Raw genomic sequence first — 16,206 nt, 5'->3', positions numbered from 1 at the left:
GAGCATGGGTGGAGGTCAGCAACCTAGAAAGGGTCCCTTGAGAGGGGAAAGAGGTTTTAAGGGGAGTCGGGTGAGGAGGGTCATAGAAGAAATGGGCAATGTAAGGACAAGAGGGAATACTGGGGTGGGCGGGCTTAAGTGAGCATGGGGGCAGGGACACAAAGTGGGGAGAGTGTCAGCCAAAACGAAGTATATATATAAAAAAAAAAAGCCACAAAGAAACCTGCTACTTTGTAAGCTTTTCCTGTGCTGAGCTGGGATGTGGTAGGAGGAGGCACCACAGAACAAAAACTGTTGCTCCTTTCCTACCACCTGGGGCAAGAGACATGCATTTGCAGCGGAAGCATTTACTGAAGAGCAAAGAACTCTCTGCTTTCATCCTTTAAACTGCACACAAGCTTTTCAGGCAGGTTAGATTTATGATTACAGTGACATGATCTATGGAAATGTCCTCCGCAATATACCAGATCCATCAACAGACAAAGATGAACATGTCTTGTCATTGTGTCTTAAATCTGACCTGCTTCTTTCTGCTATTTACAGTCTCCCTTTAGGGACAAATAAGGCAAAGTCATGACAATTTATAAGCCAAAACATTTAACATTTGCACTTTGTGAGTGACACAAAACATCTTTTTTGGATTATATAAAGTACAACAAATGCATGTATATTTTAGGATAGACAATAGAACTTCCATTAAGTTATAAGCATCTTACATTTGAACTACTTGCTCTACCTTGGAGCAGAATGGCTTTATAGAATGAGGAAAAAAGTAAACTGAGGCACATAGTGACAAGTCAGCAATGTCTTCAGCAGACCCAGGCAACAGGACAAAGGCAGATGTAGTAGATATTCACCATCCCAGAGTTGGATACATGGCTGTTTTCAGGGTACTTTCATGACAGTAACAGTCAAACCACCTGTCCTGCCGATCCTGCGCCTCCTCCCTCACTGCAGTGTGAATATTGGTGTTTGCCACAGAATGAAGCCCACCACTCTCCACTCGGGAGAAAGCAAGCCCGTGGTTCCAACCACCACTATTTTTCAATCTTTTCATCTCAAACAAGGAAAGCCGTGGAAAACCAATTAGAAAGTATGGTACGTAGCTGCTAGCCTCTGCTTCTGCCTTTACTTGTTTTGTTGTTTGGTTCTGTATCTTGTTTACTCAGGAGAATTTTAAGTGATAAGATGAAAAGTAAACTTGTTTCTGCCTTTGCAAAAAAAAAAAACACTCGTGTTTTGATCTTAAAGGCCCATTTTTTACATTTGTTTCACTATGCTGTACTCTGCACTATTTATCCTTTATACAAACAGAGCTGTTCTGTGCAATTTAGTGAAGAAAGTATGAAAGAAATGTTTCTGGTGGCATACACCTTTAATCCTAGCCCTTGGGAGAAAGAGGCAGGAAAATCAGGAGTTTAGCCGTCCTCAGCTATGTAGTGAGTTAGAGTCACGATGGCTTCTGAGATCCTGTCTTCAGTGGGAATATTAAAACGAGAACAAACAAACACACCCTGGCTGTCTTTCTTTTTTTGTTTTGTTTTGTAGGTGAGATGTGTTCCATCCTGGTGCTTAGAACAGTGGCTACACTTCTTCTGAGGAAAGATCTGGCTTGTGGTGGAAAAACAGCTTCTCACACGAGCTTTGATGGGCTAGTCTACTTTTGTAGGAGTGAAATACCACTGAAGTGGCTTTCCAAAATGTTCTGTGGAAAGTAAGAATTAATAGATGGCAGGTCCTCTCTCCCCATTGCCAAACAGGAGACAAATTCATCAGACAACAGGGTCTGCTCTGGGATGGTCTCACAGGGTGAGCCACTTTCCAAAACCATGTTGGTTTCCTCCTGTCTTGAGTTTTGTATGCCAAGGGGATTGAGTTCACCTTGATTTAAAACAAGATTCAATTCATCAAAAATTAGTGTTTTGTTTAGTAAGGTCATATTTGAGACAGAAAATGCGAAGTTGGGATATGTTCTCACTCTGGCAAAGTGGTCATCTGTGGCCTCAAAGGTTGCAGAGTCTCTCTCATCTCCGTTAATGAAACGGTTTCCTCCAGGGGGCACGTTTGAAGCCTGGGGTTTGTATCCAGTGTTGAGATCAGGGATGTACACAACAGAAGAGCTGGTAGACAACGCAGTTATTGCACAGTCTCTTGTCTCCAGGAGTCCCGTGAACCGTTTGTCTTTGTGATCTGGGGGCTTGTGTTCCAGCAGAGAGACCTCACTTATCTCTGTAAGCACAGGGTCCACATCCAGGGCCTGCTCGCTGGTGATATTGTTCTCAAATATACCTTTTTCCTAGAAAAAAAAAAAAGAAGATATTATTTCATTTTACAAACAAAAGCCCCCACCAAAAAATAAAAAAAACAACAACAACAACAACAAAATTAAAACAAAACAAAACATCCAAAACCATTTAAAGGAATCAACTGAACAGTTGAGTTGTGGCTGAAATGTTCGTTCCCAAACTTTCCTCTCCCTTTTATCTCAGTGTTTATCTCCCGCATGATTTCCTCCTTCCATCTTTCTGATATCTTCTAAAGTTTTATTTAGGTCTCCCAAAGAAAGAATTTAAAGCAATCCATGTCTTAAGCATATTTCTTGGTTAAAACCTCTCTTAAAAGTTTTTTTTTTATTTGTTTATTTTTAATTTTATCCTGAGAGCCCTTCACTCAAATGATGTTTGTCTGGGCTATGTTGATTAGTAGGTGTGCTGACTAGTTTTATGTCAACTTGACACAAACTAGAGTCGTTTTGGAGGAGGGTTGAGAAAACATAGCCGTCAGATTGGCCGGTGGTGCATTTTCTTGACTGAAGGTTGATGTGAGAGAGACTAGACCATTGTGGGCAGTGCCATCCCTGAGCTAGTGGTCCCAGGTGCTATGAGAAAGCACGCTGAACAAGTCATGGAAAGCAAGCCAGTTAGCAGCACTTGTCCATGGCTTCTGCATCAGCTCCTGCCTCAAGTCTCTGCCCTTCCTTCCTGGGATGAGACAGAGTCTGCCTCTGTCTGTGGCAGACATAAGGACATTTTGTCCAGTGCCTGGTTTGCCACATTTGAAGCTGCCTCCATGAGGAGGTTCTTTGATGCTCATCATCTTCTTTGGGGCAGGCTGGGTATTTCAAGGAGTTAATTTGTCTTGTCCAAGAATCTTTAGAATAATAAAAACATCTTTAAATGCCAAATTCTGTAGGTCTCTGAAGTTTTTGAAGACCTTACTTAACTATTTTACCTCATATATCTATAGAATCATATCTATCTGTTAGACCTAGGATATATATTCTTGTGATAAAATTAGACTAGTTTTTGACATGAGCATGATTTGCCTCAATATGAAAAATTCAGTACCATTGAATTAAAAAATAACCTTAATTTGGAGTAACAATTAGAGCCTTGAGATGAGAAGTAAGCAAGTCCTCAATAGTTTCTGCCTCTCAAATATGTCTGTCAGATATATTGGGCCAGAAGGCTGAAGATGATGCTCCAACACTATAGAGAGTGTTGGGTGACTGTTCAGACAGTAAATTGTCTCAGTCATTTTTTCCCCCAATTTGGAAGCTGCTAACCTGCACTTCTGGTTCACTTGGGTATTTAAGTTTTATTCCTTCTCAAGTCTGTAATGGAGTTGAAGAGCAGATAGTTTAGTCTTTTAATTAAGCTTAATAGGTCAGGGGGTTAAGATGTTTTTAGATCAAGATAGATGTTTTAAGTTAATAGAGATGAGATATGATTGATATATATTAATCTCCATTCAGAAATTTAGACCCAACAAGCTAGGAAAGATGTTTATTTCGAGTTTGACAAATACAAATAGCCAAATCACTATGCATGTTACATTTATATAATTCCTGATTGTCTCGTGGTTCCTCCTGCTGTACGTAGTTTATTTTATTCATGTGTGATAATATAAATGCATATGTTAAAAAAGAAACATAATTAAACAAGCTGTAAGGCAAAATAAACTCTTTTCCCTCTAAGTTGTTTTTGGTCATGGCGTTTTATCACATCAAAAGAAAGCAAACTAAGACAATGGGCCCACCCAGCTTTAGGCAGAGCCATGTGTGTCTGCTTTATAAATAGGCCTGGTCTACCCACGATCTTGCTGCCCCCACTGTACTTAAGCTCACATCACCTTTCTGCCTAGCACAGTCTTTCTCTCAAGAAAGTCCTCATCTTTCCATATTTTCTCTCTGCCTCCATCACATTTAGGCTCATTTTCTATGGCCATTGGTCTGGTAGCACCATAGGCTCATATGACATTCTTGTCCCACTGATTGGGTATCGAAAATGGAGATAGCTAAGCAGAATTCTCAAAACATACACTTCTGACCCTTCCTTTGCTCTGTAGCTGGTAAAGCTCTTTCTCTACCTCCCCAGCTTCCCAATCCTGTCCTTTGTGTACTTTTTTTTCTGGCTGACATAAAACCCAGCTCACCTCTGGTGATACCTTCTTCCATGGGCACCCAATAATAATCTTTGTGTAGCCCATAAAGTTGGAGGAATGGAATGGTACCCTCTCTGAGACTTGGACACATCTATATCTCTTGTAAACAAGCCTCATGGAGCCTTTAATGCATATTCTACAGAATGTTTTCTTCATCCTCTACTCTGAAGGCACTGAACAATCTTCCATCTTAGTTTCCTCCTGAATAGTATGTTTTCCTTCCCTTTAGTCCCCTAACTCTGTTGTTTCATCTAAGTAGGGATTGAAATGCTAGACTTCATTTCCATATATATCCTCCACATTCTAATGATCAGACTGCTGCAGACTCAGTCACAACTGATATTTCAATTATGAAAATTTTGTTGTTGTTAAGTATTTTTTAGATTTATTTTATTTTATAGGCATGAGTGTTTTTCTTGTATATGTCTATGTGCATTATATGTGCATATGGTGCCCAAGAAGGTCAGAGAAGGATCCTTTGTAACTGGACTTATGCATGGCTGTGGGCCACCATAGAAGTGCTAGGAATTGAACCTGGGTCCTCTGCAAGAGCAACAGGTGTCTTAACCACTGAGCCACCGCTACAGCCTCTGCTTATTTGTTTGACAAGTTCTCCTTCTATAGCTCAGGGTGGTCTTGAATTTGTGATTCTCCTGCCTCAGCCTTCCCAGTGCAAGTATTTCTGGCATGCCCCATCACACTGGGCACCAATCCATTTCTGTTGCTGTTTGATTACCTGTAATAATTTTGCAACATTGCTATTTTCCACGTTAGGAATGTCTTCATAAAGCCACTTTGGGATCATCAGTAAGACTTTTCTTTTCATTCTAGAAAACAAAATGATACATAAGAAGTAGCTCCCTCCCTTCCTCCTTCCTTCCTTTTTTGTTTTTGTTTTGTTTTGTTTGACACGAGGTTTTTCTGTGTATCCTTGGCTGTCCTGGCATGTGTTCTGCAGACCAGGCTGGCCTTGAACCCTTGTCTCTGCCTCCTGTGTGCTGGGACTGTCACCCTCTCTCAGAACATTCCTTTAGAATCGGTGCAGGCAATCACAGGTGACAAATGGAGCTAGAATAGAATGCAGCCACGCCTCACGAAGCAAAGGCTTCCATCTCTCGCTCACTAAGCATTTAGTGAGAGGCTGATTTGCTACTTTGTCAGATGTTCCTCCTGGTGCTTCATGTATGAAAGCACCTTCCATGTCGACTGTGCAAACGCATTTGGGCAAACAGGTTGTACCAGGGATATAGACAAGACCACAGTGATCCGAGGTATATTTTCATATATGAGGAGACTGTGCAACACAAAATAACACCTGTTATTTGTTTTAGCAAGTTCTCTAAGCACATAAGTAACAACCAAGGTGGCCAAGTGAACTTTGCAGGCTCCTTTGACCTTGACTGACACTAGGGAAAACAATTTCTTTACATATACTTATACAATCTTTTATGACTCAGTTTTTACAATTAGTTCCTGCTCTTTATAATTAGACCAAGCTAGTCAGTTGGTGCTATGGGAATGTTTTTACATAGCACACTGATGCAGTATACAGGGATTTTGCACATATATTTTAAATTTTTATTTACTCTTAGTTTCATTGTATTTATGTGGCGATGCAATATTCTGTAAATATCTTCCACTCTAAGAGACTGGAACTTTTGCTAGATCTCAAAGCAAGAGTAAATAACACATCTGAAAGTCACCTAAGACTTAAAGGTACTGGTTTACTGTGTACTTGGCTTGTTTAACCTGCCTTTAAGAGAACCTGCCTTAAGTGTAATAGCCAACTTCACTTGCCTTGAGTTTTCCATGTAATCGATATTCATAGCCTAAGATAATGCGCAACTGTAATCTTAAATTATGTACCATGACCCTGGCACCGACAATGCATGTGCATCATTTGCCTTCAGGCAGGTACAGGCTCATGCTCATAGAACATGCAGATGAGGACCAAAGGTTCAAGGAGCCTGAAGCAGAGGATTCAAACATGAGCTCGTTTACTCTTGGAGTTAAAAGACTTCAAGGGAAGTGCTTCTACTTCTTGTCTTAATGCGACACAGATGCATTATCGGTAACTTGGTCGTAATCGCTAAGTGTATTAGTTGTACGTATTTAAAATGTGATTTTTGCCTCTGTTTTAGATCTGATTCTAATAACAGGTTTTTTTTTCATCAGTAATGTATAGTTGTACTCAATAACAGTGTCTGCATGTATGTTAATACTTATATTGGAACGGCTTCTTCTTTCTATTTTGCATGTGTATATATTTTCATAATATATGTGGATATGTAGATATGTAGATATGAGTACATGTAGAGGCCTGAGGACAACCTTGGGCATCATTCCTTAGGTGCCATGTGCCTTATTTTAAAGAAAGAGTCTATTACTGGCCTGGAGCTTGACAAGCAAGCCTCACAGAGGTGTCTGTTCCTGCTTTCCTGGCACTGGGATTATAAATAAGTAACACCCCACCTGTGTCCTTCGTTAACTTTGGTTCTAGGGCTCAAACTCAAGTTCCCCTGCTTGCAAGGCAAGTGCTTTGTTGAAAGACCATCTCCCCAGCCCCTTTATATATTCTTAAAATTAGAACTTAAGCAATTAAATTATCCATGAATTGTTCTATTTTCTTATGCATGGTTGTGAACTAAAAGTCTTTGGATTATATTAGTTATAGTAATGAAATGGCTATTATCTAAATTTTCAAAATAACTAAGATATGTTTGGATGATAATACAAATACTAAAATTTTTGTAGGCATTATTTTTGCATTAATGCATTTTTTATAAATAAATGGATTTTAATACATCCCCAAGTAAAATTACATATTAGTTTTTTTTTACTTTGAAAAGGCATGAGAGATATGCTCATTAACATATAATTTTAAATTGAAATATTACTTAAGTTCTGCAGGAAAAGCCTGTGCAGATATCAAGTTAGTACAACTCATAGACTAGCTTGCTTAAAAACCTTCTCCTTCATTTTGATTATACATTTCAATGAAAGATTATCTCACAAAACTGTGATGACAAAAAAGGAAAGAAGGAAGGAAGAAAGAGAGAGAGAGAAAGAGAGAGAGAGAGAGAGAGAGAGAGAGAGAGAGAGAGAGAGAGAAGGGGAGGGAGGGGGGTAGGGGAGAGAGAAACTGGCTTCCAATTTCTGATTGGACATGAAACCAGTGAGTGTTCATGTACGTCCAAATCTATGTATAATTAGATGCACTAGAAAATTGCAACATTAAGCAACTTTAGCCTATTGACATATTAGAAACGTCAAATGTAGCTGGTAACATTAGGAAAGTCAGAGGCCTTTCCTTCCTCATATCTCATTTTGAACAAGTAGACATAGACCTTTACTAAAACCATACTTGGAGAAATTATTTGAAAGAACTTCCCCAAGACAACACAGGATATTACTGCTGATTTTAGTTGCTGTGGTGGTTTGAATAAAAATGGCTCCCATTAGCCCATAGAGATTGGCATTATTAGGATGTGCAGCCTTGTTGGAGGAGGTGTGGCTTTGTTGGAAGAGGTGTGGCACTAGGGTATGGGCTTTGAGGTCTCCGATTCTCAAGCCTGGTCAGTGTGTCACCGTTCACTTCCTGCTGCCTGTGGATCCAGATGTGAAGCACTCGGCTATCTCTCCATGTCTGCCTGCGTGCCATCATAATTTCCACCATGACGATAATGGGCTTAACTTCTGATCTGTAAGCCAGCACCAATAAAATGTTTTCCTTTATAAGAGTTGCCATGGTCATGGTGCCTCTTCACAGCAATAAAACCCTAACTATAAGTATAACCAAATGGCAAGATCTTATTTCTGAAGACTTCATACACTTTGGTAGCAGAACACAGAAACATCAAGCTGGAACTGACTTGAAAAATTCCTTCCTACTGTCCTGTGTTCACAGTGCTGGAAGAAGTTATACAGGGCACTGGGGGAGAAAAGTCATCAGTGGTTTCAGCCACTGGTAACCCCATATGCTACAATATTAAAATGCCAGGCGAGACATATCGATTGGTACAATAGTGCTACAAATGTTACTGGGGTAACCAACCACTCTCTGATTGGATTTGTTCCCACAGGGAGGAAATTCAAGTGTAGTACTATAAAGTGGTCAAAAGCTCATGTCTGGGGAGAGCATAGACCCAAATAAGGAAGAAATCTACTACTGCTGTTTTGCTAAATAGTCTTGTTGTCAAGCTGCCTTCTACATATTTGTTTATACCCATAGATTAGTACTATCCCCAACCTCGGTCAGAGAAGCTTTTATTTATTTATTTATTTATTTATTTATTTTTCAGTACTTAGCAGTCAGTGCAAAGACTCATAACTGGTCAAAATGCTGAGAAATAAGTAACTATTTAATTATTAGCCTGATTGGACCATTTATAACACCCTCACCTTACAAGACTCAAGAGCGTGACAGAAGAAGAGGCAGAAAAAACGTGAGAGCCAGAGGGCAGAAGGAGTGTCGTGAGACACTGTCTTCAGAACACAACAGGGCTGTCACACTCACCAACTCATACCAGCTGTGGCTACCTGCATGAGACTTGTACAAGATCTAGTCAGTAAGCATCCCAGTGTGTATATGGGAGGGGCACATGATTCCCACCCATAGCTGAGCAGCTATAGGCAGGTGACTGCTGTGGGCAAGGGGCAATTGTTTTCCATTAAGGGTGTAGCCTCTGGTAAGTTGGCCATGGTTCAGTCAATAATTCTACATCTATGCACATGCCAACAATCCCAATTAAACTAAGTGGGGTACAAAAGGGAAAATAAGAGAAGGGGATGGGGGGGTGAATATGACCAAAACACACTACAAACTTGCATGAAATTGTTAGAACATTTTAAAATAGAAGAGGCCTTGAGGCTAGACTCATAAACATCCACACAGTTGGTAATGGACAAATTAAAGCTAGCCTGCTTGTTTTCACACTGATGTAGCTGTGTGTTTGCACAGAAGTTAAGGCAGGCTGTGACCACTGTGAAGAATCTAGGCTCTCTGCATAGTGCCTAGGCACAATGAAAGTGCTGTGTAGGAAGAAGAGAACACGAAAACTGGCATCCACTATCCCTGCCCGCTGAGTACTTGGTGCCCTTGGGTGGAGGAGTCAACCTTTCTTCCTAAGCCTTGTCTAGATCATCAGCATATGGGACACAGAGCTTTTCTGATGGAATCATTTTGAGGATTCACTGAATGACATGTGTAAAGAGCTTCACAAGGGTAGGTGCTTATGAAATGTCTGTCCTTTAACTTTCACTTTTCTGGGCTGGTGAGATGGCTCAGGTGGTAAAGGTCTTGCTGTGCAAAATCTGATGATCTGAGTTCAATTCCTGAAACTCACACAAAGGTGGAAAGAGAGAACCAACTCCACAAAGTTGTTCTTTTGATCTCCAAGCACACACTGTGGCATGTGTACTCTCCTAGCCATATATTACACACACACACACACACACACACAATGATGGTAATAACAAACTTCCCTTTTTCAAAATAAAGATATTGATGTGTTTTTCAATTAAGTAATTGAGTTGACTCCATTTTGATAGTACATATATATGGCCTAAATCAAGAAGCAGGAACTACAGAAACCTACCCTATTCGAAGCGATCTGTTAAATATCCCAATCAGAGAAAAAATCAGCAACATGATGGCCAAGAAGACCATTCCCGACAAAAATCCAATGTCTTCACTATTATCTAACAAAGGAAAGAGAAGTAATTGTAACTGGGCATTTGTGTCCCTGTGGTGACCGTATCATTGTTTTCTGTATCCTGTTTCTCAAAGGGAGGGGAAGGCAAGGTCAACCTTTACCTAAGACTATGAAGTGAATGCCTTCCAGATTGCCTGACTGTACAGCCCAGGAAGCCATCTTCTGTCTGAGGAAATTGGACCGCATCTACCTGAGGTCAGTGGGTTTCTAGAAGTGCACCTCCAGCAAATGTGGTCAACTCACACATACATATTTTATGTGAGTATGTATTGTGACAAACCTCACTTGCTTTGGCTGACACAGCTGAGAATTCCCAATCGCTGGGACAAAGTCTAAGGCTGGCCAAAGTCACAACTATGATCAGTTTTGTAACCTGTCCTGTGAGGCAGAATCTATTTCTGACTTCCCTCAATTTTTCAAAAACAAAACTTAATCTATGAAAAAGCACAGTGATTAATTCTGTTTAGAACCATAATGCTGTAAGGAAGAAATCAAAATTGCCACATCTTTCACCCCTTTTAAAAACACTTCTTTTATACTTTGAAGTTGAATTAATCTCTTTGGCTCTCTTCAATATAGTTTATCCTACATGTGTTTTCCCTAGTACCAGGGAAATAACCTCAACAGTTTCAGATCTAGAAGATATTTCAGATGTGACTTACCAGTCTGGAATTTGCTGTGGGGCCATGCAGAGTAGCAGCTTCCTCCCATCCTTCTCCCATCCCTGCCTCGCTTTCCCACTTTTCTTTTATAATTAGCACTAAGGAGCTGCTGGGCCCACACTAGTCACAACTCTGTCTATTCACACGGGCGTTTTCAGCCTGTCCTTCCTCATCTTTTAAGCCACTTGCCAAAGTGGAGCCTATGAACTTTAGTCTGTTTCAAATTCTCACCGACAAGGGAATTAGTATTTCTCCCGGGGCCAAAGAGTTATTATTTAATATGCTAAGCGACTAATGGAGTTAAGGGCTGCTGCACCCCCTTGAGCATTGAGCTTGGAATTGCAGAGAGTATTATCAAGATAACATGGTGTTTGCAGAAATGGTATCAGGAGGGACCAAGAGGCTGACTGGACTCTGCCACTCATCAGCTCAGTGAACTTGGGGACTAATTATAAACTTGTTGAGATTCACATGTTATTTTCCATAAGATATAGATAGTACCACCTAGCTAATGGCAGAGCCATGAGTCCCCAGCCTCAACAATTTCCGCAGAAATTTCAATGTGCATGTCTGCAATTAGGAATCTGTACTGGGGTGTTTTTGCCTGCTTCATATTACTGTATAACATGGAACATTTTGTTGTTTTGTTAATAGTTTTCCTCCTATCTATCAATAGTAGATGCCCCATGAAGACAAAGACATTTCTCTTCCTTCCTTCCTTCCTTCCTTCCCTCCTTTCTGTCTGTCTGCCTTCCTGCCATCCTTCCTGTATCCCTCCCTCTGTGCTCCTTTCTTTGACAAGGTCTCACATAGTCCAGATTGGCTTCTAACCTGCTATGTATCTGAGGTTTTAAACTATTGATCTTTCTGTTTCCACCTCCTTATTGCTGGGCTTATAGGGACATCCCACCATGTTCAGCTTTGTCCATTTTTTTTTCATTATTAATTTCTCATCACCCAGAACAGTACCTGGTACATACTTATTTAACACTTATTTGTTAAATAAACTAACAAAAGTGCAAAAATATCAATACAACCTGAAAATTTTCTTATTTAAGCCCTGTTAGATTTATGTGCCAGGAAGTAAATAGCCTACTAGTGAGAAAGTCAGGCCTCAAGTATTTTAATGCCAAGTTTCAATTTAGGGTTATACTTGCCCATTGTACAATCTTATCTAATATTTTTGCATGACTGAAATATTTAGATATGCCCACAAATAAAAACATTTCAAGCCATATTAACAAAATGAGAGCTAGTTCATCTAAGAGAAGGAACACAGACATGTACTTAAAAGAATACAGCTGAGAGTGCTGTTTCATGCCTGTAATCCCAGCATTTGGGAACCCGAGGCAGGAGGCGTGTGCTGTGAGTTTCAGAAAATCCTGGAACTGGGCTATAGTGTTAGACTCTGTCTTCAAAACCAAAATAAAAAACAAAAGAGTAAGACTTGAATGTCTTTTTTTTTTAAGACAAGGTTTTTCTTTGTAACCTTGGTTGTCCTGGAGCTCACTCTGTAGACCAGGCTGGCCTCAAACTCAGAGATCTACCTGGCTCTGCCTCCTTTTAAGTGCTGTGATTACAGGCGTGCACTAGCACTGCCCGGCTAAAATTTAAATTTCTAACAGCTTTGTACATTTGAACATTCTTTAAATTTCCCAAGTTTCAGTCTTCTCATCTATAAAGTAGATCTATGCCATTTATCTCAACAGGTTGCTATTGAGATTGACAGATGGTGTATATACAATTCTAGCACATGGTGGGTAGGTGGTATTTTTTTTAAAAGACATTTTTGGGACTTGAGACCCACAGTCTGCTGAAATAACAATGTAACTAATCTTACTACCACAGAAGACAGTGGTCTCTGAGTTGTTGCTCACATTCAGTGTAAACACATTTTAAACCTAACCAAGTATTTTCCTATAGGAAGCAGCTGGTTATTGTATTTCCCGGAAATGTTGATACATTGTTTTTGCTGTGGAAGTTACCTGTGCGCGCGTGCACACACACACACACACACACACACACACACACACATACACGCACGCACGCACGTGCACACACACACATACATACATACATAGTGTGTGTGCGCTAGTGAGTTTACCAGAAGTAGGATATCCTTTGAAGATTGTGGCAGTGAACACCTCAATCTTCTGAGGCTCATGGGATGATTTTGATGTGACCTGGGAAACTTAAAACAGAAAAGAAAAGGTGTCAGCATCTTAGGTCTTAGCATTCAGGTGTCTGACTTTGCTGAGACATTCTTCTCTTGTTTGGAGATGATTAAATTAGTAATTTTAATAGGTACAGAAGGAGAGATAAAGACAAGGTCTCAAACGTCTACCTCTTTCTTCTTCTTCTTCTTCTTCTTCTTCTTCTTCTTCTTCTTCTTCTTCTTCTTCTTCTTCTTCTTCTTCTTTTTGAAACAGAGTTTCTCTGTGTATCCTTGGCTGTCCTGGACTTACTTTGTAAACCAGGCTGGCCTTAAATCACAGCCATCTGCCTGCCCCTGACTCTCTGAGTGCTGGGATTAAAGGTGTGCGCCACCATGCCCAGCTTGTATCTTGTCTTATTTTCTTTTCAGTGACTACATCTCAAAGAAAGGAACTTCTGCATGGATCATTAAACACTACATCAGTCTTTAAAATTCCAATGTGGCTAGCAATTTCACTTGGTTTCTAAGCAACAAATACTAAGACAGTACCAAGATAAAAATTCCACCCAGCCACGAAAATGCACAACAACTTGTCCCTACTTGGCTTCTTCAAATAAATGATGCTGAGAAGAACTTAAGCTGCCTTGATAGCCCAGGCTCTAGTTTGGCTGCACTAAGCTGAACTTTATGAGCAGATACCTTGGGGTTGTAGTGCAGAGCTGAGATGTCACTAAAATTCCTTTGGGGACTTCCTGGCTTCTGTGGATCTCGGCCAGGCCTGTCTAGCCACCATATTCTCAGGGCCCCACTAATGAAAGCTTCAAAATTGGGTGAGGTAAGAAGTCTTGGCAGTTACTTTAAGTTGGAATTCAAAGGAGTCCCAGGATTGCCCACCTCCTGCTTCTTCCTAATTGAGAGCAGCCAGAGGTGACATCAAGGACATAGCCCTCATAGTTGGCAGAAGACAGGCCAGAAGAAGGCTCTGATTCTGAAACAGGTTCTAAGTTCAGCGTCCCTCAAACCCCAGCAATCCAGAAATTCTAGTGTCACTATTCAAATTCACCTTTTGAAAAAGTGTCTTGGACAACTTAAGATGTTCCTGGCACCAAAGGCATATGGGATAAAGTGTGGTTCATGGGACACGTTTAAAAATGGACAACACATACTGAAAGAAAAGATTACTGTAGGCCTTTAGATTAAAAAAAATTGTATGCAGGCAATTTCATGGCAGTTTTCTGTAAACTGTGATCTGGGGGATTTGGGGCTATGAAAGCACCAGAAAACTGAAAGTTCTGTCTTGTGTTTGGACTCTTTCTCTCTACAGCAAGAGGAAAGTGTTTCTTGTCAATTGTGGCAATCAGAAATCACTTTGAGCCTCTCTGAGTGTTCTGCTAGGTCTCTTCTGCTCCCTGGTAAGTAGTTCTGCTAAGTTCTGAGTGGTGAAGGCTATGCTGACATGGCTGACAGCCAGGTTGGCTAGTGTTGAGGAGCAGATCACAGAGCAGTGATAATTCTCACAAGAAGGACCTGCAGCTACTTGCTTTTGGAATGTAAAAAACAGAGCTACTACATTAAAATGCCGCATGGTTTTCCCTTTGGCAAAGGCAGAGGTTTACAGCATGTGTTGCTGTTATTTTTATTTTTACTTGTATTATTTGAAAACTATCACTTATATTTAAAAAAATAAATTGTGCTCTTTTAATACAAGTTAATATAGTTTTGTTGTATAAACTACTGTTGATTATTTGGCAATGAAAAATTCCCTGGGTCATTAACTCTTATCATATTAAAATGACTATATCTCACATTTATTTAGCCTTAATGAGTAAATAAAAATTTCCTTTGCAGTCTGTTATCACAGTTTCAAATCAATGAGGTGCACTCATTTAAGTTAAACCAGTCATTTAAAAGAAGTGCTTAATTATGAGAGGGTAATTTTACAAAGAATTAGCTATCTAAATAAAATAACTTATAAACAGAACTATCAGAGAAGAAATCAAATCTATGACGTTTTTGTTTTAAAGCATAGGACTGAAGAGAAGCCATATATTCACCATGTTATGCTGCCACCAAGTGGTTAGTTAGTTTCTTTCTAAATCTTACTTAAATATTTTTTTTACTATAAAAGCAAAAGTTATGGTGAAGATATTACAGTGTGTGATGAAAAATAATCTAACTCTACCCTCTTAATTCACCAGCTATTAGTATTTCGTAGTACTTTTAAGCATTTGAACATAAGAAAACACCCACAAATAGAATGGCACACCCATACATAGACTTTTTTACCACCGTAAAACATTGCTTACGTCAGCTTTAAGCACAGGTCACACAGGTCATTAGCTAACATGCTGCCAAACCTCACCCTACCTCTATTCTTCATTACTTGTGGGATTCTGTTCATAGGGAGACAACTCTGTCCTGCCGCAGAGTGGTACAGTGGGTAACTAGTATATCATTACAGGATATATTTGGGGCTATTCAGAAACCGAAATAACTTGTAATTTGGAAATAATTTTGATGTAGCTTACATACATTGACATTGAAAGTAAGAATGATCCTAACAGAGGACAATGTGTCTGAAAAGAATTTAGACTGTTTTCACTAAGAAGACTTCCTTATCCTTGGGTAAAAAGCAGAAGATAAATGGACTCTCTAGCCCAACCAATATCAGGCTAAAGTAACCAAATCTATTCCAAAAAGGACTGGTTTTGGAAATAATGTATTCTGATTTGTTTTTTGTTTTCTTCTTCTTCGTCTTAGAGTTGGTGCCAAATGATCTCCTTAGCTCTCTCTCTCCCCCCACTTCCGGGCAAACTGTTTGTCGTCACTGTGAGGAAACCATTCAGTACCTCCCAGTGTGTTTCAGGTGACACAGTAGACCTCATATGCTCTTTGCTGAGCCTCACGATCATGCCTGTAACTTTATCATAACTAAGCATGCTGTGATGAGCGAAGGAAGAGTTAAAACTGGTGACAAACTTGCAAATGTCACCTACATGGCAGTTGAAGAGTGGAATTTCTCATCTAGTTTTTACATTTACTTTGAACTGGTCATGAGTCTGATGAATTAATAGTCTCACTCTTGAAGCAGGACAGTTCAGGGTGGTGGCCCCGCTAGCAGTCTGGTCTCAAAAGAGATAGCATTGCTTCTCTGGGGAAAAGGCACAGTGTATTGGCACTGCCTGGCCTCACGAGGCTCTCCATCCCAGCACAGTGCGTGTTACTGGGCTAA

General features: G+C 40.0%; 1 protein-coding gene across 1 annotated transcript in view; it reads right to left on the bottom strand.

Annotated features, from left to right (window-relative positions):
- Positions 1 to 397: 397 nt before the first annotated feature.
- The window catches only part of IL23R (interleukin 23 receptor), a 62,071-nt gene continuing 46,262 nt past the window's right edge, over positions 398 to 16,206 (bottom strand). Inside the window, exons 9-12 of the mRNA XM_084784795.1 lie at positions 12,924 to 13,010; positions 10,041 to 10,143; positions 5,180 to 5,270; positions 398 to 2,296 (exon numbers count right to left, since the gene is read on the bottom strand). Coding sequence (XP_084640921.1) covers positions 1,658 to 2,296; positions 5,180 to 5,270; positions 10,041 to 10,143; positions 12,924 to 13,010 — 920 coding nt within the window. The 3' untranslated portion in view covers positions 398 to 1,657. The remainder of the gene's footprint in view (positions 2,297 to 5,179; positions 5,271 to 10,040; positions 10,144 to 12,923; positions 13,011 to 16,206) is intronic.

Source organism: Acomys minous (assembly GCF_964271855.1).
Source record: "Acomys minous genome assembly, chromosome: 6".
NCBI lineage: Eukaryota > Metazoa > Chordata > Mammalia > Rodentia > Muridae > Acomys > Acomys minous.
This window is presented reverse-complemented; position numbering and strand designations above follow the sequence as displayed.